We start from the raw sequence: 26,457 nt of genomic DNA on the forward strand, positions 1-26,457 counted from the left end.
TCATCTAAATACGTTTATAAATTATGATTATTTTAATAAAAAAATTTAATATAGTATTTTTATATTTTAAAGTTTATAGTATAAAAAGACAAATAAAATATTATTTCTGCTATTTAACCAAAATTAATATCTCGTAAGTATGGATTAATCGTATTATATAGAGCATCCTAGAATTATCAGATTTTTAAAGAACAAAATAGTATCAGATAATTTTGCGAGACATTTTATACAAGTGATAAATAATATATATAGAATAATTTATATAAAACATGTATTATAATTTTTTTATTAGACAATTATGAAACTGAAGATTTGAAAAATATTTGACAGAAAATGAAATCGCGCAATTAAAATTAAAACTAAAACTAAAACTCATAAGTCATATGCAGAGGCTACTGGGCTGAAAGCACACCCAAGAAAATTAAATCAACCTATGACATCCCCCCAGGGAAAAATTTCCATACAACATAACAGTACTAAAGATCTAAAAGAGATCCTCCAAACTATTATGCATCAACTGATGACTGTCACAAATATGATGACAGAACTCATAGCCAAATTAGGAAACTATGCGACGCCTTAATATAGCCTTGTTAAATATAAATGGACTGCCACGACATATAGAAGAACTTAAAGTTTTTCTCTATACTTTCAAAATAGACTTAATACTCATATCAGAAACTCACTTCACTGAAAAAAGCTTCGCACAAATCCCAAACTATAAATTTTATTGCACAAACCACCCAGATGGCACAGCTCATAGAGGCACGGCCATCTTCAGAAGAAATAGTATCAAGCACCATCAGCTAAACTTCTACTGCAAGGAATACATCCAGGCGACTACTGTTGCTATTGAAGGATGGAACAGTCTCTTCTCAACGGTCTCAACGGTCTACCGTCCTCCTAAACATACTATTAAGGAAGCACATTTTAAGGATTTTTTCTGCTCCCTGGGAGCCCGTTTCATTGCTGGAGGATACTTCAATGCCAAACATGTGCACTAGGGATCTCGGCTAATTCTTCCTAGAGGGCGCGAATTATTCAAGGTTTTGCAATCCTTAAAACTAAACATCTTATCTTCTGGCGAGTCGACTTACTGGCCTGCGGATAGATCCAAAGTTCCCGATCTTATTGATTTTGGGATAACTAAAGGTATCTCTGGAAACTATTTTGAAGTCAAGTCTTGTCTAAAAATGTCCTCTGATCACTCCCGTGTACTTATAACCCTAACGAGTGAAATTGTAGATAAGCCTCAAAATTGTATGCTTCATAATAACAAAACTGACTGGTCCTGCTATCATGACTCCTTGAAAACCTCTTTTTCTACAAATGTGAGTCTCAAGACGGAAGAGGATATAATATCGGCCACAGAGTATTTTACATCTTCAGTGCAAAATGCGGCTTGGGAGTCTACGCCGATGCCACAAGCTAGGAGGACTGACCTGATTTTCTCCAGACAAATTCTGGATCTTATAGCAGAAAAAAGATGTCTGAGAAGGCGATGGCAAAAATCCGGCTGTCCCCTGCTCAAAGTCAGTTTAAATCGCTTAATTAAAAAACTAAAAAGGACCCTCCATGCTGAGAGAAACTTTGGAATACAAAATTACTTAAAACTGGACGCCACTGCGGCTAGTGACTATTTGCTTTGAAGGGCAACCAGGAGGTTGAAACAACCTAGGACTGCTTCTTCACCGTTGCTCAAGGATGGCAAGAATTGGGCAAGAAGTGACTTGGAGAAGGCCGAAACCTTTGCTGATCATCTCAAGAAGGTTTTTACTCTATACCAATATGAAGGATCTGATGAACACAACAAAAATATTCTACTTGTGTTAAATTCTCCAGTCTTTTCAAATAAGCATGACCTCCCTAACGAACCTGTTCAAAAATTCTCTAAAGCTGAAATCAAAACAGCTATTAAAAATCTGAAACCAAAAAAAGTACTAGGCTATGACCTCATAACTAGTAGAGTGCTTAAAGAATTACTTGAGGTGGGATTTTCCTTTCTTACTTATTTGTACAATGCAATCTTGACCATTGGATTTGTTCCTTCTCAGTAGAAAACAGCTCAAATCAAAATGATACTAAAATCGGACAAGAAACCTAATGAACCTAAATCCTACAGGCCTATTAGTTTACTCCCAATAACAGCCAAGGTTTTTGAGGTCCTGTTACTTTTGAGTAACTCTATCAAATACAAGCTGGCGTTCCTCAGGGAAGCGTCCTAGGCCTTATACTATACCTAATCTATACTGCAGATGTTCCAACCGATCAGGCAGTTACCACTGGAACTTTTGCTGATGATACTGCAGTCTTGGTTTTACATCCAGATCCCAGGATGGCAACTAGTATTCTCTAATTCTGTCTAGATAAAATAACTCAATGGACAAAAGACTAGAACATTAAATTGAATGAGTCTAAATCAATCCAAGTTACGTTCACTACTAGATCTGCTATATGCCCTCTGGTCAGGATAAATAACATAGAAATACCTCAAGCCGAACAAGTCAAATACTTTGGTATTCACCTAGATAGGAAATTACTATGGAAAACTCATTTCTTCACAAAAAGAAAGCAGCTAGGAATTCAACTAAGAAAAATGTACTGGTTAATGGGACCCAGATCTCAGCTAAACCTTGATAACAAATTACTTCTCTACAAAGCCCCCTTAAAACCTATATGGACGTATGGGCTAATATTGTGGGGGACAGCTTTACATTCCAACATTAAAAGTATCCAAAGGTTCCAATGTAAGATGCTTTAGAATCATCACAAATGAACCATGGTACATCACTAACGATGCACTAAACAAGGATTTGAATATTTCTCCAGTACGGGAGGAAATCACGTCAAAAATTAAAGCATACAACAATAAAACTATAAATCATACAAACCCCTTTATCAGCCACCTTATGGCTCGGGAAAACTCGGTTAAAAGACTAAAAAGGAAAACTCCTTATAATTTATTAACATGCAATTAGCGTTTTTTTTTTAATTCTGATGTGCTATTGGGCACATTTCATTCAAGTCTTAATCTTTTAAACCAATTGCTTATTGTCCTTTTAGGATAGATTGCAAAAGATTGGAGTTAAAAAAAAAATTTATTTATCAAAATCTCGAAAGTCTCGAAGTGTATTGTTGCCTTTAATTCGTGATGCCGATTGGTTCTATCGTTGCGTTTACTTAGTGAGCCTGAGCCGCTGTCATTGCATATTTTAACAGTTGTATGTATCGATGAGTTAGTGTAGTGATAGTAATGTATAATATAAAGAATTTAGTGTATATAATAGTTAAAATCTGATAAGTTAATTAATTTTGCAATCGAGTGGTTTTGACTACAGTTTCTCAGTTAGAAAGGGAAATAGAAATTCGGTAAATTAAAATTATGTATATATAAAAATTCAGTTAATTTAGATTATGTATATATTTCTATTATAAGATATAATACCGATTTTGAAATCAACATTTACTAATATTACAGATGTATTATCTATGTTAAATATAAGAATAAAGGAAATCGATAACAGTAATACTGACAACAAGATTTTGAAGATAATTGAAAATTTAAATAATAATATATAAATAATAAATGATACAAACACAAAATCGCTATGTACGATTAACAATAATATTAATACTGAAGACAGTTATATTCCGAAAGTTTATAAAACGCTTCATTCAATTTAACAAAACTTGTAGAAAGAGATGGAAAGTACAATTCTGAAATTCAGTCACCATGTCAAATCGATCTTTCTTTCGAGAATAATAAGGAAAATGATAGCTTGGTGAATTTAGAAAATAAGTTGGATATCACTAATATAAAGTCTAGCACAAAGATTATATCAGTTACGAAATATACTCCCGTGTTGAATAAGTTCATTTACAAGAAAGTAGAGAGATCTTTGAGGGAATACCTGGCTTTAAAATCACGTATGAGCTATTTGCTAACACCTAATATTAAACATTTTAGTTGTTCACAATCAAATAACGATAGTTTGCATTCTGAATCTGGCGATGCAAAAGATCGCTTGTCGGGTAAAATACTTGCAGAACTTTATAATTTATATGATGATTAGATACCCAATTTTATGTATTATATCAATCGATTGCTTTATTTTAGGATTATTTTTTAGAGACTAAATATTTCCCTTGTAATATTTTTATATTAATAGCATAAATGTGCAGAACGAAAATGTTATTGTTTTTCTTTTGTGTATATTTTGTTTATAAAGCTGTGTAAAGGAGAATTCTAACTGTAAATGAAAAAAAAATTAATTTGGAATAGCGGAATTTTAAAAAATAGAAAAAATCGATAATGATTAAAATATAAGGCTTAATATGCCTAATAATGAATTATAAAGATCAAACGTTTAACTCATATAAAGGCAATAAATAATATATATAATAATTATTTTTTGCACCGTTGTGGGTTATCGCAACAGGGAAGCGTTATTTTTATTTTAATTCGGCGAACTTTTATTATGTACATAATTTTAATTTTATATTTTTACTATGTACATAATTTTAATTTGCCGAATTTCCGTAATGTACATAATTTTAATTTGCCGAATTTCCGTAATGTACATAATTTTAATTTGTCTAATTTCTATTATGTACATAATTTTAATTCTCTTATTTCTATTATGTACACAATTTTTATTCGTGAATTTCTATTATGTTCATAATTTTAATTTGTCGAATTTCTATTATGTACATAATTTTAATTTCCGAATTTTTATTATGTACATAATTTTAATTCCCAAATTTCTATTACGTACATAATTTTAGTTTATTGATTAATTGAAATAAATTAGTATAAAATTTTAAGAATTTACAAATTTTGAATATAAAGATGTATATAATTTAATACCATTAGGCTCATATAAAAATAATACATAAAAAGAATAATAAATAAATAAAGGCCAACGTATACGAGTAATATTAGTTAAGATGTTAAGTTGTTAAAACATTTATTGATCCTTATAACTTAATTAAAAATTCTTTACATATACGTTTTGACTGCACGGCAGTCTTTTTCAATACAATAAATTGTTGATTAATAACTATTAAAATTTCACATTAAGTCTCAATAATTCTGTTATTACATGTTTCTTTTGTATCGATGACTAAAACAATTAACATGCTAATCTCTATTTATTCAAATTCTCGCTTATAATATCAACATCTTCGTTGAATTTATATACAATTGCCAGTTTAGATTTTGCACTGATATTAGAAAACAGAAGCAGTTTACTATTTATTATTATGTATGGTAGAAACTCTTTCGGTTCAAAAGTCCCACCGTTATTTTGTTTTTCCTTTTCGTGATTTAGTATTTAGAGTTGTAGAGAAATAAGACTACACTTTTGATGGGAAAAAGCCTGCGCGGCATAAAAAACTCATTTATTGAAATGTATTCAATGTATCGTATAAGGATGTCGCTCGCCTTTCGTGCTCGGCACGAAGATCGGCCGGAACGATCCGTTGTAAGATACGCACTCACTCTTGGAATTTTACGAGTGATTAACGCATAATACAAGAAACGTATGAAATCAGATCACGCAATGATATATAAGAAACGTATACAAGAAACGCAGAATATCAGATCACGCAATGATCGCTACACAAAGAAAGAACGACTCGCACGTGTGGCGCGATAGTTTTTGATTGGCGCTGTCGTGCTAGCGGCCAAGAGAACTATATGCTCATTAGTTACCGACCGTCACATATTAGTACAGAACGAAACTCAATAACTCAATAACTAAACATTAAGAATAGCGAATATTCATTGTCTCAAACGGGAAAAATTAAATTAAACTTAATCATTAGACTCGTGAATATTTTGCATAAATATATTCGTCATTCACCGAACATATTATGTTGTCCATCTTTTAATTTTAAGTTATGGTTAATATTTAAATAACAGGCAACATATTTCGGCTTCTGATCATAACTTAAAATTAAAAGATGGACAACGTAATAATAAATGGTAACTGCTTCGGTTTTCTGATACCACTGTAAAATCTAAACTGACAATTGTATAAATTCAACAAAGATATTAATATTATAAGCGAGAATTTAAATAAATAAAGATTAGCGTGTTATCTGTTTTAGTCATTGATACAAAAGAAACATGTATTAACAGAATTAATGTTAAATTTTAGTAGTTATTAATCAACAATTTATTGTATTTAGAAAGATTGCCGTGCAGTCGTAACGTATGTGTAAAGAATTTTTAATTAAGTGATAAGGATCAATAAATGTTTTAAGAATTTAACATCTTAACCAATATTGCTTACGTTGGCTTTTGTTTATTTGTTATTCCTTTTATGTATTAATTCATTGAATTTCTAATTTCTATTAAGTACATAATTTTAATTCACCGTATTTCTTTTACCTAAATAATTTCAATTTGCTCCCAATTTCTATTATGTATATAATATTTATTTGTCGTATTTCTTTTATGTAAATAATTTTAATTTGTTGAATTTCTATATATGTACATAATTTTATTCTTGGATTTTTATTGTGTATCTAATTTTAATTCTTGAATCTCTATTATATTTTAAAATTTGGTTCGCCGAATTTCTACTGTGTACAATACATAAGTATTCTTGAATTTCTATTATGCGTTATAATATCAATTCGTCAAATTTTTATTGTGTACATAAATTCAACTGGCCGAATTTCTATTAGGTACAATTTCAGTTATTTACATAATGGAAATACGGCGAATTAAAATTATGTGCATAATAGAAATTCAAGAATTAAAATTAAGAACATAATGGAAAATAAAAAATTAAAATTATTTATATAAAAGAAATACGGCGAATTAAAATTATGTTCATAATAGCAATTTAGCAAATTAATAGTATATTAGCTAACAAGTGCGGGGGATCGGCCGAGAGTGCGGAAGTTTGGCGCACGAGGCGAAGCCGAGTGACAATCCGCACAATCAGCCGATTTATGACCCGCACATGTTGGCTACGATATTTTGTGTGACCGGTGCGTGGAAAGGGAGCCCTTTCTAAAATCCCATCATGTGCGTAAAGGGCGACTTTAGTTGCACAAAATTATATATATGTATAATAGAAATTCGGGAATTAGAGTTATGTACATATAATTGAAATTCAGCGAATTAAAATTATGTACATTCGCAGAGTAAGATTTTGTTTGACACGCGCGAAGCGCGCGCTTGTGTTATCTAGTATTATAAGTTTTAGCCATACAAAAGACATCACAGATGTTAAAAAAACGCTAAGTTCGTCAAAAAAATTAATAAAAATAGTTCTTTACAAAAATTACCATTAAAAATATTATCTTTTCAAAAATTATATTTTAATAAATTATATTAGCCAAAAAATAGTACTTTATTATCATCAAAAATAGTCTTCTCAAAATTTTATTTCTAATTAAAATTATCCATTACAAAAATTTAAATATAATCTTGTTCAAAAATTAATTATATTTATAAATTGTTTTATATTTTTAATAATAACATAAAAAAAAGTTTAAAATATTTGCATAAAAAAAATCACGCTAAATAAATCAAAATTATTATCTTTTTAAAGTTTATAGCCATTAAAAATATTTAATTTTTTCACAATTACATCTATAACTAAAATAATTCTTTACAAAAACATCCTCGTACGGATCTTAAGGCCTTTCTTAGTTGGATTTATAAAAAAAGTTTACAATTGTATAATAAGAACTAAAAAATAAAATTAAACAATTAGTACCCAAAGTCTGTTATTTTGCAAATATCTTGTTGTATCTCCATTTTATAAAAAAATACAAAAGTAGAAAGTTAAAGAATGCACAAAGTGTATATAATGTTTTACGAGCAATACTTTTTAAAAGAGTGATAGCAAAAAGAAATACGAAACCTATTTTTCGCCTATTTTATAGAGTCGAATTTTTGGACCTCAAAACGGTTCCGGAGATATGAAGAAGTGAAAGTGATAGTTTCTTATACACTCTGACTTGTATTCTGGACTCGTGTTTATACTTATCTTGAAAACTGTTATTAATGTTTCATTTAACAGTACTATTTACGATGAAAAAAATTTGAAATTTAAGGTCCAAAAAATGGATGAAAGGGGGAGGACCAATAAGGCCGATTTTTGGGCCAAAGCGTCGCACGTTTTTGAGCGCATATAATATTTATATAGTTGAGGTCGAGAGCTTTTCAAAACACTATGAAAAGTTTTTTACGTTGGGGAAAGTGAAAGTTATAAGTCCTCAAAGTTAAAGAAATACACATATGCATGAAGTAGACTGCCTTAATTTTGTGTGTGCATGTGTGTGTGATAGATTGAAAATATATACATGTATTTGTTATTTTATCCTCTTTTTAAAAATTCTTTTTAAAACAAAAAAAGATTTAAATTATTTTAAAAAACCAAAAAAGTAACTCTGCCATTGACGGTTCCAAGCCCGTATTTAAAAAGAGGAGGATAAAATAACAAATACATGTATATATTTTCAATATGTCACACACAGACACACATACACACATAAAATTAAGGCAGTCTACTTCATGCATATGTGTGTTTCTTTAACTTTGAGGACTTATAACTTTCACTTTCCCTAAAAAGCTTTTCATAGAGTATTTTAGAAAGCTCTCGACCTCAACTATACAAATATGCGATCAAAAATGTGCGACGCTTTGGCCCAAAAATCGGTTTTATTGGCCCTCCTTCTTTGCCATCTTTGCAAGTTGTTTGTTATGCGGTGAATTGATGGAGCGCGATAGAATGTGCCGACAGATGTTATGTGGATTAAAGTGTCACACGTATGAACAAAGTGTCATAACTTTTGAACAAATTGTCGAACAGAAACGAACAAGAAACCATTAGAAAACTGGAGATTTCAGCTTTTTATTGTAATTTGATTTGTTATTTTACAATTTTTATAAAGATTCTACGCCTATTTGTTACCAATTTTATGAGAAAAGGCAAAAATTACGTGTAAAATTTTGATTAAACCATCGTAAAATTTTAAAGAATTAGCGTAGAATAAAGAAAGAGATTTCCAGTGAAAAGTTGAAATCTCCGGCTTTTCAATAATTCTTCGCTGATTTCTGTACAATAATTCGTTCAATAGTTATGACATTTTTGTGCGCGCTTGTAACGCTTCAATCTACATAACGTCTGACGGCACGCACCATCGTGCTCCATCAATTTACCGTGCAGCATACATTTTGCAAAAATTTTTTACATAAAAAATATTACTTGAATGAAATAAAACTTATAGAACATTTTTATGCAAAATTATTATCTTATTATTCTTTAATTTTGTACTTTTATACTTCTATTCTGTTTTTTTGTATAATTCATATTCACATATTCAACGAGATATTTGCAAAAGACGAAAGGCTATAGCCGGATAAGGGGGTGAAAAGTGCCCCGCGCGAAATAACAAAAGTATTTGAGCAATGTTTGTATACCAAAAGAAAGTTTTTTAGCGCCGTTCATAATCCCCTATTCTCTTCCTCCCCTACATAACAAAAAAAACTGTTTCTTTTTATTTAATTTTTTTTAATATCTATGTATATAAATTCTTGATATAAAAATTATATTAATAAAAAAATGTTTCTTTTTTACAAAAATAATTTTTTTCAATGTTTTATTGTCACATTTTAATTCAAAAAAATTTTTTTAAATAAAAATGCGATTTTTACAAGGTTTTTATAGAGATATAACGCCTTGAAAAAATTCTTAAATACTCCTTTCAAAACATAATAATTTATGGAATTTATTCAGAATTTTTTGATTGATGAAATATATTTGAAAAAATTAAAAACCATTTTTTATACTATTTTTCACATAAAATATATATAAATCTAACCTTATACATTAAATCTAGTTATAAATATTTATTTTTAATATATTTGCATATATTTTAATGTTTATTTCATAAATTTTTTATCTTATATTTATTATAAACGTACTTCAATCATACGTAAATATTCATTCATTCATTCATTCATGGTTTATTTGTCCCCTTAGGGATTAAAGCCGCTTCTAAGGAGCGTACCCGAACCTTACAACTTCTTACAAATTTAACTTATGACTACTCTTAAATCTACTCTTACATCTAATTACAATTGACTTAAATCTATCTTAATCTATCTATCTATCTAACTAATTGAGAGAGAGAAAGAGTCGTCCCTATCTATTTCCTTGCTCGGCTTCCAGTTCCCCATTCATTCTCCAACACCTCATTCATACCTGCACTCATTCTCCTCCTCATACCTCTTTCCTCTTTTTCTCCTCCTTTCTTTCCCCCTTCAGCTATCCCCTTCTTCCTCCTTTTCTCTAAATCCCTCATCCATCCTTACCCTTCTCCTCCCTCTTGCAGTATTTCTTTCATTCTTTCCCACCAATTTCCCTTACTCTCTTCTCCGCCACATTCTTTTATTACATGTTCCCATGTTTCATCTTTTATCCCACATAGCCTACATCTTTTTTTCCCCTCTTCTTCCCAGTATCTCGCCCCTCTCATTTCACTGTTTATTTTAAACCTCACTATCCTTCTCCATCTACTTTCCTCCCATCCCTTTCTCAGATATTCCAATAATCTCTCCTTCCATTCTCCATACCATCTTTATATCTCGATTCTCTTATCCTCTCCCATCTTTCCTCCTTCTGCATTTCTCTGTTTTTCTGCTTCCATCTCTCGTATACTTCCTCTCCCCCTCTTCTCTTTTCTTTATCTCCTCCCTTCTTTTCCTTTTTCTTCAAAGAATTTTGCTCTCTCTTCCTCCCAAGCCGTTCTCTCTTTTCCTTCTCTTACCCTCTCTTTCATATCCTCATAGCATTTCCTCGCTAAATTTCCTCCCATTCCTTCCTTCAATTTCTTTTCGTACCCTACTGCTTTCCTTCCTGCCCTTATCCTAAATTTATTCTTTCCTATCTCCTTTCTTACTATGTATCCCGGCGTACACCAGTCCACTCCTAACGTCTACCTAATCCATCTTTCCTGCATTGCCTCTACTTCTCTCCTCTCCTTCCACCCATATTTCCGCCCCATATTCCAACACCGTTCCCACCAACCTTTCCATTATCCATAACCTTTTCATCCAATCTCCTGCAAATCTTTTTTTCCCCATTCTCCATAATGGTAAACTTTTTCCCCTTTAATCTTACGCAAAAACAAAGATCTGTACCAAAATTCAGCTTTTTAACATTATTTCTGCGATCCAACTCTCATATGATTGTACTATTATTACAAATATAAGAAAAGGAGAAAGAGAGAGAGAGGGGAGAGGGATGAGAGAGGGAAGAGGATGAGAGAGGGTGGAAGTGAGTGGGAGAGGGTCGGAGAGGGTGGGAGAGGGTGGGAATGAGTGGGAGAGAGTGAAAGAGGGTAGGAGAGGTTGGAAGAGGGTGGGAGGGTGGGAAAGGGTGAAAGAGCGTGAGAAAGCATGAGGTTAAGCAACCATTTATCTTGGCGGTTACCTATTTTGGACAGATGGCAGCTGGACAAGTCTGACGACGTATCTGAATGAACACCTTTTCAGTAGCAAAATTAATAAAAAAATTCATATCTTTGCAACCAGTGCAGCTGTCAACTTTATCAAGACGTCATTTTACGCGAAAAAAATTCATGCTTTCGATTGATATGGCCATATTTTGAAAAATATATTCCGGTTTATGAAATATTTTAAATAATTGTTTCAAATATTCACGAAATCGTATTACCTCTAAAGGATACGCAGTAGCGTTCTTTCGGTTTATTCGACATCTCTCTATGTTTTTGCTATATTTTCGATATCTCGATTAAATTTGAAAAAAGATATACTTAGTGAGACGCTCTCACATCTCCTGATCGGCATGAAATATTACAGGGAACATCTACTACTTCACTTTCAATTTTGCGATATAACCAACTTCAACTCATATATTTGACTGTATTATAATCAAATGACAACATATCAATTTCTAACATACAAATTAGAAGTTGATTATATCGCGGGGCCGAAAGTGAAAAGGTAAATGTCACCCGCGATACTTGAAGCTAATGAAATTTTTAAAATATGTGAAATATTTACATAAAATTATGCACCGTTGTATTCATTTTAAATTAAACTATGCTATAACTTTTATTATATCAAAATATTCACATTATGTAAAAATTATGCATACTCTCTGCTTGCTTACATAGATAGCTTTTGTAAGTAACTGTTAGGTTTTTTAAACCATTTAATTTAATATATTTTTATTATAGTCTAACTTCTTTAATTTAAAAGATATAAGTGTTTGGCGAGTGGAAGCCGATTGACCACGTTGCATTTGACCATGTTGCGACTGACTACTTGCGATTGACCACGTTTGATCACATTACAATTGATGTTGATATTGGTCCCAATTGCAAATCGATAGGAGTTCACTTATTATTATTATTATTAACTGGCGTTCGGAACTCGAAAGTTCATTGCCGCAAATACCAAATCTCGTCAATGTTTCCGTCCCTGAGCAAGATCCTTCCATTCGCGTCCCTCGTACCCCATTTCGTTAAGATCCATTCTAATATTATCTTCCCACCTACGTCTTGGTCTACCCAATGGTCTTTTCCCATTAGGTTTACCAATTAGTATTTTATATGCGGTTCGATCCTCACTCATACGCGCCACGTGGCCTGCCCATTTTAATCGGCGTGATTTTATGACGTTAATTATATCTGGACTATTGTATAATCGATGTAATTCTACGTTATGCAATTTTCTCCATTCGCCCGTCTCCTCATCGCGCTTCGCACCCATGATTTTTCGAAGTATTTTATTCTCGAATACTCTAAATTTTTTCTCGTCTTTTAACGTAAGTGACCACGTTTCGCTGCCATAAAGGACTACCGGTAAAATAATCGCTTTGTAAATTCTAATTTTTAAACGCTTAGACAACACTCGCGATCCGAGTAATTTATTAACCGAATAGAAGCAAACATTCCCCAAATTAATTCTTTTCTTAAGCTCTTCTCTTATTTCATTAGTTTGGTTTAAAATTGAACCCAAATACTTAAAATTGCTGACCCGCTCAAACATTTTATCTCGAATGACCAAGTTTCCGCAATTATGAATACTCTGGATTCTATCAGTGACCATATATTTAGTTTTTTCAACGCTTACTTGCAACCCAAGTTCTTTCGTTTTATCTAATAAAGTTTTAGTGTTATCAATTAATGTTACTTTATTATTTCCAAGCAAAGCAATATCGTCCGCATATGTTAATAGCTGTGTTATACCGTTTAACCGCAGATTATTTTCACTTTTCTGCATTTCTTTAATAGCATATTCCAATACTAAATTAAACAAAAGAGGTGACAATGCATCCCCCTGCTTTAATCCGCTATGAATGTTAAAAGTTTCCGATATTTGGTTACCTATTTTTACTCTACCTCTAGAATCTTTTAAACAGATTTGAACCATGCTAACCAATTTTTTAGGAATCCCCAGCCGAATTAAAATTTCAAACATTTTCTCCCGTTTAATCGAATCATACGCTTTTTTGAAATCAATAAAAAGTTGATGTACCGGTTGACCAAATTCCCATTTTTTCTCCAAGATTTGCCGAATAGTAAAGATTTGATCTGTAGTCGATCTATTTCTTCTAAAACCGCATTGATGATCCCCACTTATTTCCTCTACATATGGTACAGACCTCGTCAATAAAATGTTCGACAAAATTTTATAACAAGTAGGTAGCAGTGAGTGCCCCGATAATTATTACAACTCATTTTGTCACCCTTTTTGAAAATTGGAATTATAATTGAATCTTTCCATTGTTCCGGCAATGCTTCTTTATTCCAAATTAAGATAATTAATTTCTGAATTTCCTCTATTAACCTACTTCCTCCCCATTTCATTAATTCTGCCGGAATCAGGTCGATGCCCGGTGCTTTATGATTTTTTAATTTTTTATTCGCGCTTTTTACTTCTGATATTGTCGGTTCGTTAATCAAAGGTTCCGCCGTGTGAAACTCAAAATTCTCTATTTCCCGGTTGCTTTCAGATTCAACATTCAATAACTGATCAAAATAATTTTTCCAAGTATTTAGTACTCTCGTTGAATTCGTAATTAAATTATCGTTCTCATCTTTTACCATTTCCGTCCTAGCTTGGAATCCCTTTCTAAAATTATTTATTCCCATGTACATACCACGGACGTTACTGCTTTGACAATTTTCATCTATTTCTTAAATTTTACGTTTTAAGTATTGACGCTTTTTAATTTTAAACATATTATGAACCGCTTGCCTAATATTAAGAAACTGATTCCGAGTTTCAGCCGTATTTTGAGTCAACCATGCGATACGCGCTTTGTTTCGTACTTTAACAGTTTTTACGCATTCTTCGTCAAACCACGGTTTGTTTTTGTGTCTTTTACAAAAACCAACCGTGGCTTCCGCCGATTTTACTATCGCGTTGCATACGTTTTCCCATTGTTTGTCAACCGCATTATCCTCCGATTCATTAATTTCCTTTAAGGCCGCGAATTTATTCGTTACTTCGACCGCGTATTTTGTCCCGTTCTCTCCCTCGGTAAGACTTTGCACATTTAGACGTTTGGAACCAATTAATTGCCCGTTAGTTTTGTTTAACGAAAGACGTTCTCTGATTTTGGCAATTACCAAAATGTGATCCGAGTCGCAATCCGCCCCCCTATAAGACCTAACATCGAGTACGTTCGTGTGGCGCCGTTTATCTGCAAGAACATGATCAATTTGGTTACGCGTATTTCCATCCGGGGAAATCCAAGTTTGTTTATGGATATTTTTATGTCTAAAATATGTGCTTTTGACGATAAAATTTTTGCCGGTCGCAAAGTTAATCACCCTTACTCCGTTATCGTTACTTTCTTCGTGCAAGCTTTCAAGCCCGATCGTTGGTCTAAAAAAGTCCTCTTTACCGATCTTCGCGTTAAAATCCCCCAAGACTATTTTCATGTAATCATTCGGCAATTGGTCCACGAGGCGTTCAAGTTCCTCGTAGAATCCGTCTTTAATTTCGTTATCTTTATCTTCCGTCGGCGCGTGCACATTGATTATCACGATCTTGTACCATCGGCTTTGCACAACGAGCAATCCTAGTCTTTCGTTTATAAATTTAACGTTTTTTACCGCCGACAAAATTTTCTTATTAATCATGAAACCAACGCCAAAATTATGGGTCTCCGACCCTCCATAGTGAAGCGTATATGAACCCGCGATAAGTGAACCCTCCCCGGTTCATTTTGTTTCTTGCAACGCGACGACTTCTATCCCGTACTTTTCGACCTCCCCGACCATCGATTGGAACGCCCCAGGTCTGTAAAGACTTCGGACGTTCCACGTTCCCACTTTGATATCCCTCCCGTTTTTTGACTTTATGCGACATTAGTTCCCCGAGGTAGTCCCCACCCGGAGATCCGAACGGGGGACTAGTTTACCTCCGGAATATTTTACCCTAGAAGAATCCATGACGAGCTTTGGTTGTTACAAGATAAAGTCGTTTTACGGTGTGAGCTTATCAAACCTACACCCAACCCCCAAACAGGAGGGCCTTATCCAATCGGCTGTCCGCGACTGCTTATTCAATTTATTCGCAGCTAGCCTCTATCCCTAACCAGGACAGAGAGGCCGTTCCTCTCTCCGCAACCTGAGGACGCGCTGTGTCGTGGTGATTGGGACCCACCCCCCCCCCCCCGGGGACCACTACAACTAGTTTTTTCCCCCGAGACTAGCGGCTGTTATGCTAACACAGTAGGAGTTCACTTATACTAACAATAAATGGAAAAATGATTTTTTAAAAATTTTGATTAGTTATGATTAATTATGATGATCACAGGAATTTGGGGCAAAAAATTGTTTGTTAAAAATTAGTTTGTATCAAAACTAGAAACAGATTTGGATTTAATTAATATGAGCACGTCAGTAAGGTGCTCCTATATATATTAGAAGAAAGGCTGAAAAATTATTTCCTGCCTCAAATTTTTCCGGAACAATCGGGCTTCGTACCAAGACGAGGCATGCATGATCAATTAATAAACATAAGACAAATGATCGAGAAACTATGAATACAATGTACCGGCAGTCTTCTGTTTTATGGACTTTGACAGTCTAAAGCCTTTGACAATCCAGTGGAATTGACTATGGACCATACTAAGAGAAATAGCAGTCCCAGAACATCTAATAATCTAACAACAAAGCACAAGTTCGTATAGAAAATGAATATTTATGTGAGTTCTCCGTCGACAAGGGAGTACGGCAGAATTGTATCCTAACCCTTCTCTTATTTAACATCTATGGAAAGTGGATAATGAAGAAAGCTACGAAAAATTGGAGAGAAGGCGCCTTTATTGATAGGAGAAAGATATCCAATTTACGATACGGAGATAACACGATCTTGCTCGCCAATAACGAACAGAAGATGTCTGAATTATTGCAACTTATTGAGAATATTAGTACAGAAGCTGGATTAAAGTTAAATAGAGTCAAATGCTGTCTAATAGTGGTGGATAGGCCTCTGTTCTTTCTCGGCCCTTTCATCTGATTCAAGACATGGAAACGAAAGAAGACATGACGTATCTTGGAATTCGGATAACAAATGAAGGAGGATCCGAGGATGAAGTTATCCGAAGAATCGGAATGGCGAAGGGGGCACTAACAAAATTTACCAAAATATGAAAAAATTACAACATAGCTTGTGGGACAAAGAAAAGACTTGTCCAGTCCCTTGTCTTCTTAATTGTCACGTATAAATTGGAGTCGTGAACAATAAATGCAGCATGCCGGAGAAGAATAGAAGCCTTCGAAATAATTTGCTACAAGAGAATGATGCGAATACCGTGAGTCGCACGAAGAACGAATGCGTCCATCATTGAACAATTAAACATTCAACCTCAGAAGCGTCTCCTGACAAAGATCCACCGACGAATGTTGAAGTTCCTTGGCTACATTATGCGGAAGGATGGCATAGAAAAGCTAACCATTCAAGGAAAAATAGAAGACGCAAGGAGGAGGCGCAGATCTTCGGTCCGTTTCATCGATCAGATTAAGAACATCATCAGCCTATCCGTTCAGAATATCATGAAAAAGCAGATGACAGGGAGACATGGTGGCGGCTGACGATGGAATCGTCATGAAGAAGTCACGATATTTAGTAACGAACAATGATGAGAGTGAGAGGGGGAGGGAGGGAGGGAGAGAGAGAGAGAGAGAGAGAGAGAGGAAGGGAAGGAGAGAGAAAGAGGAAGAGGTAGAAAGATTTGGATTAAACTTCACTTTGCGTAGAAAGTTTTAAATTTATGTGAAATCTCGCTTTGCGTCGAAAAATGTATGCGTGAACACAATTCCGTTCACCTGTGGGGTGCTCTACTACCAAAAAATGGAATTTTGCAAATATAGTTCTTGTTTCATATTTATGTATATCGTCAATTGCATGTGGAATTGTTCGATCATAGTTAATCGAAATCGTAATCAATATCAACGTGGTCAAATGCAACGCGTGATCAATTGCAACGTGGTTAAATTCAACGCGTAATCAATCGCAACGTGGTCAAATGCAACACGTCAAAAATATCTGGTCAATAGCAATGTAGTCAAATGGGATGCTTTCGTGAGTAGCCACGGTGGGATATCCTTTATACAGGATGTTTATACACATGTGGAATGTACTTCAAGAATGGATGAGACACACAAAAATAACCAAAGTTCATATAAACATATGTCATATGTATTTTACATCGTTTCTGAGTTACAGCTATGTTTGTGATTAAACTACCTACTTTTACAAAAACTGCTCAAAACATTCAGCTTGAATGCAAGCATGTGATCGTCTTATCATAGAATTCTTTACTCTTTCAAAAATTCATAGTATTTGTTTGATCTGTTGACAGACTTGTTGAATACACTGAAGAAGAAGTTGAACATTGGCAGCAGGAGTTGATTTTAAATGTCCCCAGAGACAAAAATCTAAGAGATTAAAATTGAAAGAGCGAGCAGGCCAAGTAATTAACATGATTTATCCATTGATTAGCAAATTATTCGTTTAGCAATTATCTTGCTGCTCGAATAAAATATAGCGCTGCACCATTATACATAAATTATACGCGATGTACAATATCAAATGGGACTTTATCGTTTATTTAGTTGATTACTAAAGAAATTGATATAGGATTAACCTTTTAATCTATCATGAAGGAAAATAGGTTAGATCAGATAATTTACAATTATTTCTATCTATATGTTCACAGAATTTTTGTTGGTGTTTTGATTACACAATAGCATGTGGATCTGGGACTGGTTTTTAGTCCAATGATAAATGTGAATTGAATTTCTATTTTTGGAGAATCCAGCTTTGTCAGTAATATAGCAGTAATATAGCAGGTAGAAAATGATGATCAGCGGTAATCTGTAGGAATCAAATGCAAAACGCAATCTTTTGAGGAAAATAATGTTCATATAGATAAAGTTGTTCCCGCAAAATTGTCCACACTGTCGTGATCCACCGCTGATCATCATTTTCTACTTGCTATATTACTGACAAAGCTAGATTCTCCAAAAATAGAAAAACACGTGTGCGATATTATTGATCTTTCTATTACAGATATTTTTCGGGTGTTAACGCTATCATTTTTTTAAATGTAATTCAGGATCCGTTCTTTAAGATTAACTATTCTTTTAGTGTGTGATTTACCGCCGTTTGATATCCATCTATTGAATAAGCCTGCTTCCTGTAAACGTTCGTGTAATCTTTGAAATAATTTTTTATCTGGCAGACGTCTATTAGAAAAACGCTCCACATATAAACATTTTGTTGCGACTGAATTACATTCAGTAAGTTCATATATTAAATGCATATCTGTAATTTCCTGGTTCACAAATCTCATTATCACATCTAACATGATAATGGACTACAAATTATTCGTATCAAGGCAACGAACGAGAATGTTTGCTAGAACAAATAATCCAAAACAAAACATAAAATTGTTAAGGTTAGAAAATACAGAAGAAAGATGTCAGGCATTGTTTGCAAATTAAATTAAGTGGAATTAGTGGACTGTGACAAAGGCAACTTAATCACAAACATAGTTGAAATGGGAACGATGTAAAATATGATATTTTTATATAAACTTTTTTGGTTTTCGTGTTTCTTACCCGCTCTTGAAGTGCATTTCACATGTTTATGAACACTCTGATATACTCCATTTAACGAGAGAACATTCACGGATCGGATGAAAACTTGTCCATTTCGGACAGGTTTTCGTCCATGGAACACCTAAAAAACACCCTTTAACTTGTGCAGTATTTTTTTTACAAAAAATTTGAGAATGCGCACTTGCATACCCCTTCATCTTGGAAGAAGATTTAGGGTTATGTGAGACTAAAGTTAAAATAAAAATCTTATGGTGACTTTTTATGATTAGAGGTATCCGAGAAACGTTATAGCATTACTTCTATGTACCTTCGATGTTTATGTATTACATTCTTAAAGATGAATGCTACTCCTAACTTATCCTCCTTCTCCCTCATAATATGCCTCTAACTGAAAGCAGAGCAAGATCACCTGCCTTTCTATCTAGGAAACCGTGTGTAATAGGAAGATGCATCTTCGTACATTTCTCCTACAGGTGATCTCCGTTTTATTGAATACTACTCGATTGCAAACCCATGTAAAATTTTACAAAAATAGATCTCGTTTCTTACAAAAAGCACCGGATGATGAAGGAGAGAATGAATTTCGCTTTACGTAAAAAGTTGCAAACTTATGTGAACTTTTGTAAATGTAGACTTCGTGTTATACGGAAAGCATTGGACGCGCACGGCAGTGACTGCCATGATTCTCGACTGATTGATTAATTTATTTACTACTACATCTTTCTATGTTTTTCTGTGTGTTATGACTCTAATACGCAAACTTTAATATTTGTGACAGAGTACTAATTTTTTGCTTTAATTAATAACAACTCATAATTGTAAGATCATATTAAATCTATATACTATATCCAATTGTGCGGTACCTATAATCAAACGTTGTTCAATTGAGCAGTGTCCAATAAAACATGTTTAAAACAACCTATGTTTAGAAATTACAATTTCTTAAAAAAACAAAAGGTCTTAAATAGGAATCATTTCCGTCAAAAAGACTAGTTGGAAAAGTTATTACTAATGGACTCCTTCCTCACACGGATTTTTACGCTACTGTCAAAAAGGAACTTACTGACACTTCTCTCTCTACCAATTTCTTTAAAGCATTGTTTATTAATAAAAAAAATAAATCAATGCAAAAAGCTTCTGGATGGATGCCGCGTGATTGAACAGCGTAATGCCGACGTTTCGTAAACGTTTGCATCTTCAGGACTAGATAGCTCCGATACTGAGCTTTCTTGGGTTGTGGTCCTTATATACATTGTGGGAGATTTTTTATCTACGAGAAAGTATTCCGTTATGGCATCCCCTAGTGGTGTGAGTGTATATTAAAGGCAGTGTGCCAAATAGGGTTTGTTTGATAACCTTTGTCGCGGTTGAGATTGTCGGAATGTTTCAGAATTTCTCTCTTTAAATGTTTCCTGGCAAAATAGCTTTGCGAGGAGGCTAATCTGGCTGCTTTGTCGTATTGTACCGAGTGTCCCGTTTCCATCCAATGTTCCGCCAAGGCTGATTGACCAAAATGACCGTACTTGGTACTCCGTTTGTGTTCCTTAATTCGTGTACTAATCTTTCTCCCAGTTTCTCTATGTACACTTTTCCGCAGAGGCAAAGAATTCTGCATATCCCTGGTGTTTCTAAGTGTGGTTTCTAGTTCTTGGGATTAGGAAGTAGTTGCGCAATCTTTTTTTGAGGTTTGGAAATTACTTTGATGTTGTGCTTATCCAAGATCCTGTTAATGCGTTCTGTTGTATCCTGAAGATACGGAAGGATCGTCCATTTTTTATCTTTTTTTCTTCTTTTCACTTGATGTACTCATATTTGTAGAACTGGAAATTTTGTCTTTTAGTCTTTCAGTTATTCGATTATTGTCTTTACTGTTGTATTTATTCTTAGTCAAGACTTGGTTGAGATGTTCTAATTTTTTATTCAGGGAAGTTAGTTCAAAAATTGTTAAGGCTCTGTATATCAATGAACTGACGACAGAATTCTTCTGAGTCGGATGATGATGAGAGGTGGCATGGAGGTAACAATCCGTATATGTTGGTTTTTGATAAACCCGATGGCCTAAGGTGCTGTCTTCGTTCTTTTTAATCAACACGTCTAGAAAAATGAGCTGATTATTCTGTTTTATTTTTATTGTGAATTGAATATTAGGATGCTGGAAATTGAGAAAGTCAAGAGATTGAGAGAAATTGAATGATTCCAGATGACAAAAGTGTCATTAACATATCGGAACCCTATTTGGCACACTGCTTTTAATATACATTCATACACTAGGGGGGCATAACGGAATACTTTCCCATAGATGAAAAATCTTTCACAATATATATAAGAATCACAACTTAAAAAGGCTTAGTATGCTCTCAGCCCTGAAGATGCAAACTGCAACGTTTGCGAAACGTCGGCATTAAATGGCTGTTCAATCACGCGGCATCCATCCGGAAATCTTTTGCATTGATGATTCCAATGGCCGCGAAAGCCTCAAAACTAGAAAAGAAAGAAGTATTTTCATTCTTTCAAGAAATTCTCTTCCAGCCTTAGTTTTGCAAGGAGGCAAATCTAAATTATGAAAGTATAGTCATTTTTTGCAATTCGAGAAGCGATCACTGTAACCAGAGCACCAATCTTTACAAATGTAATCTTATTGCAAGACCGAGTTGTCCTTGTGGGGCTTCTATTCAAGACATTAGTCACATTCTTTGAACTTGTCCATTATACAACAATTGAAGAACCTCGTTTGTTAATACTTTCGCTCAATTAAAGATTCCTGTATCTTTAGAGGCACGCACTCTTATTCAATCTGATCTCCGAATTCCTGATTATTCAGTCCTTTTTCTTTCTTTAAATCTTGTGATTTAAAAATTTTATACTTTCTTTGGAATTACAATCTTTTCCTATATTTTTATCAACTCAAATTATTCCTCAATCTTTATATTATTACAATTTTTCCCTTTTTCTAATCTTCAACTTAATTTTTTTACCAGGTCGTATAACGTGTATACATACAAGCCAATATTCCTTCAAGAAAAAGAAAATGTGTCCAGTCGAGCGATTTCCAATCGTTGAGTTCATACGAGATATGCTCCTTTCCTTGGAAACGAGACGGTTTATTCCTGCGGATTTGAGTGATTAAAGGATAGAACGAAACTACTACTTATTCATCTCTTTCATTCCATTTTCATTTTTTCCACCATACCTACAGCGGAAGAAGAGTGCTCTTCATTTGGGAAGCCCAAAGCAGTTGGGCTTCCCAGAATCATTCTCCTACTCGAAAAGAAGGGGCAACACCTTTTACTCTCCCATTTTGTGCTCGAAATCCGAGCAAACTGAATAGCATTGTATGCACTGCGCTGCAAAATGCGACAGTTTGCTACACCAATAACACATGGTAAACTGATTCACGTCTGTAGCTTTATATAACTATTGCCTTATGTAATCAATCGCGAAGCAGCGGTAACACTAGATAGAACGTTTCTACCTCTCAACAAGAGACGGCTAAAATCAAATAGAATTTGGCGAAATTTCGTTGCCAGGCGGAAGGAGAGTTCTTGTTGCGAGAAATCCTTTTATCAATAACCATACTGCGAGGAGAAAAGTTGACACTATGAGAAAGAGAAATAGTAAATCTGGACTCCTTGGTACAATGGCGGTTAAGTTGATCATATTGGTGAGGGAATGTTTCACTTGCCGAAACGCGCTTGCTAAGATCCGAGAAAATATTTCTCTTCTGGAAATTGAGCAATCTTGGCTCACGAAAATTGAAAGGAGACAGCCTTTGCAAAATCTTTGGTAAAGATAAGATTAGAAAAGTTGAAAAACTTGTAGATAAGTTTAACAAAGTTTTGATAATGGAATAAAAGCTGTTCAGTTCATAAAGTTCGCGGATATACGTCTTCGTGGATTGAATATGTTTACCGTCCCTAAGATGGTACAAGCGGTTTTGGTGGAACAATATGGCTATTCTGAGGAGGACATTTGTGTCGGAGAAATCCAGTAGTCTCCCTCGGGACTGGGTTCGATTTGAACGAGATGTTTATTATTTATCCTGACAAGACGCACGTCTCTGAGCTCCTCTAGTAAGTACTTTTACTTACGATCTTCCCGTCGAAGCGGGAGAAGGCGAAGCCGATGATCGAACTGTTACAATGGCCGTCTCATGAAAAGTGGGAGAAACATCATATCCCCTTAACTCGATTTTTTGTCCTTTTTTTATACGATAGAAACACTGGACTCTGAACAATATTGTTGCAATTTTTTGTTCTTTTTTGTAACTACTTTTTTGGGACCAGTTTCTACACAACGCGGACAGCAGCAGAAAACACGAGTTTTCGCTCGAGAGCAACCATCCTGGAATCAATGACAGTTTCTGAGCTAAAAGACTCCTCTCTCTGCCTACAAATTCCATCTTCTCCATTGAAGGAGCAGGTTTGTTAACCAACTGGACACCTCTGAAATCCGGGTTGAAAACCGATGTAGAGCAACTACATCCGCTTCAGTCACAATCTTAGATTCCGCCGTCTTTTTCATCCTCCAAATCAATCTTTGCAATTTGCAACTCAATTTTACTGCAACTTTGTCTGCAACGAATTCGACCTACCTAGGAATTTGAAATGTTCAATTTAAAGGTGACATTTTCGACTACTTGTGAGACCCTTCAAATGAGCATTGGAATTTTTTATAAGTTATCTCTTTTTCACGGATATCTATCTCGCTTTTGAGTATTTCATCACTGGCTGTCCTAAGCATGTCGCTAAGGAGTTGTTATTAAATAACCCCCGCTCCTTGGTTGTTTTCTGGCGCCATATTTCACTCGGACTTCAAGTCCAAGATTTGGTCTGAAGCTGTCAACGTACGGACGCATTCTTGACCAGAGATTTCTTAACCTATTATATGTGTGTGTGTGCATACCCTATTATATCTCATCACCTTCCTGTATTGGATCTTTATATTAAAATTTATTTTCTCCCTACGCGAATGTCTTTAATTCGGGCGCGTGAGTGAGTGAGTGCGAAAGGTGCACTGGGTTTTGCGAGAAAACGCTAAAGCCTGTCTGAGGACGCAACAATACATATGTATATGTATAACCTCAGGTCCGAGTGTTTTATTTATGTATACGTTACAAAATAATGCATTATGCTCTCCCCACTTTACCCGCCCATACGCAAACCGTGGATGTTTTTTCATTAGACAGAGTATAGTTTAACGAAAAATTAAAGCTAAAATTAAAATTTTTTAATGATTTTCTTATACAGAGTTACAGCACAAAACAAAAAATATCTTAAAATGTTAGGTATAACACATTTATTAAATGCTGCTGAAGGAAAAAGATATGGATTTGTGAATACAGATAGCAATTATTATGCAGATACAACGATAAAATATCTTGGTTTGCAAGTTATAGATTTGCCTACTGCTGATATCAGTAAATATTTTTATATAGCAGCCAATTTTATTGATGAGGCAGTATCTATTGGAGGTAATTTAAATATAAGTACTTTTTGGTTTAATCATGACTAATTCGCATAAATAAAAAATTTATTAATTTTTTTTAGGTAAAGCTTTTATACATTGCATGCAAGGTGTATCTCGCAGTGCTACATGTGTTCTCGCATATTTAATGATAAAGAAGAATATGTTGGCAACTGATGCTATACACTTAATTCGTACAAATCGTGATGTTCATCCAAATAATGGTTTTCTTCGGCAATTAGCAGAGTTGGATAATCATTTGCGTAAACAACGTTTACGATTACATTGAATATATTCGAAATTTCAGTGCTGTAAATTATACAATATCTATTTTTCATGAAATATTTAAATAAAGATTTAATTATAAATAAAATATTTAAATGAAGAGAATACAAAATAAGCACTTATGAACAAGGCATAAGAGACTATTAAAAGTTTAGCCGTAAACTACAAATTCATAAATTTTGTTTCATGAAAAAATGTATTATTCAAATTAAATTAAATTAGTGTTTATAATTAATAAGATACTGCGCAATGCGATACAGAGCGATTTTTAAGAAATATATTTATAAATTAATAGTCAAAGCATAATTAATTAAAAGTCAAAAGATCAACTTGACTCGCAAGTCTGTGTTTTATTACAAATTTTCAGGATATTTATTATACATTTTTTTGATTCTATCGAATATTCTATGTAAGGAATATAAGAAAAGTTTCATAAAAATATATGCTAAAATGTAAAATATATTATGTAAATATATGTTAGTATATGTTTATTAATAGTAGCAGTAGAAGTATCCATTTATTTGTTCCCCTTGGGGTTACAATCTACATAATCTTATACAACATCAACATTACTCACACAATTTAAAATATTATATAAACATTTTGCTAACTTATTTTAACTTAACCTAACTTACTCTAAAACTTATCCTATTTATTTCTAGGGGGTTGAGCTTCCACTCCGGACCATCCTTGCGGGTCTCCCTCCCTCCCTCTCTCCCTCCCCCCTCTCTCCCCCTCCCTCTTTCACCCCTCTTTCCCCTTCCTCTCTCCCTCCCTCCCTCCCCCTTTCTCCCCCTTCCTCTTTTCTTTCTCCCTCCCTCCCTCCCTCCCTCTCCCTCCCTCCCTTCCTCCCCTCTCCCTCCCTCTTTCCCTCCCTTCCTCCCCCTCTCTCCCTTCCTCCCTCCCTTCCTTCCTTCCTCTTCCTTTCTCTCTCTTTCCCTCCCTCCCTCCCTCCCTCCCTCCCTCCATCCCTCTATATTTCTTTTACTTCTCTGTTTTCCCTTCTCACTCCTAATTCTTCTCTATATTCTTCCTACCTCTTGTTTCTGCGTGTCACTAACTTCTCCCTAGTAACTCTTTCTAGTGACTCTTTCCTACCGTCTACCTCTCTCTGTATCTTCTATACTCTTTGCCTAAAATATCTGTTGACAGCTGTCTCCCAAATTCTCTCTGCTTCCTTATTTATCTCTATCTGCTTTCTCTCCCTGCACTCTCACTCTCTTACTCTCTCTTCCTCTTCTTCCATTAATCTCTTCTCTTCTCCCTCTTTCTCCCCCTTCCCCCTTTCTCTCCCTCTCTTTCTCTTTTCCCCTCTTTCACCCTCCCTTTCTCACCCCCCTCTCTTTCTCTCCCTCCATCCCCCCTCTCTCTCTTCCTCTTTCTCTCTCTTTCTCTCTCTGCCTGTAAGAGTAAGCATGTGTTATGTGAGAGCTCTGATAAAAATGAGTGATTGAGTGACTGAGAAGCGAGTTGTGGACATTTGGAGGACAGTGTGTTTGAGTGTGGAGGTTGGTGCATATGCCCCAATTGGGGATTACAAGGCGCTTTTTTTTTAAAGGAGCGTTCCCAAACCTT

The 26,457-nt window shown here is 34.4% G+C and overlaps 1 protein-coding gene across 6 annotated transcripts in view; it reads left to right on the top strand.

The window, feature by feature from the left end:
- LOC114945731 (dual specificity protein phosphatase 3) overlaps positions 1-25,382 on the top strand; it is an 83,798-nt gene extending 58,416 nt beyond the window's left edge. For all 6 annotated transcript variants that reach the window (XM_085480014.1, XM_085480015.1, XM_085480017.1 and 3 more), the window contains 2 exons: positions 24,381-24,604; positions 24,681-25,382. In XM_085480014.1, the coding sequence (XP_085336140.1) occupies positions 24,381-24,604; positions 24,681-24,886 (430 nt within the window). In that variant the 3' untranslated portion in view covers positions 24,887-25,382. The remainder of the gene's footprint in view (positions 1-24,380; positions 24,605-24,680) is intronic.
- The last annotated feature ends 1,075 nt before the right edge of the window (positions 25,383-26,457 follow it).

Source organism: Nylanderia fulva, unplaced genomic scaffold, assembly GCF_048542155.1.
Source record: "Nylanderia fulva isolate GAGA-0341 unplaced genomic scaffold, ASM4854215v1 Scaffold138, whole genome shotgun sequence".
NCBI classification, from domain to species: Eukaryota; Metazoa; Arthropoda; class Insecta; order Hymenoptera; family Formicidae; genus Nylanderia; species Nylanderia fulva.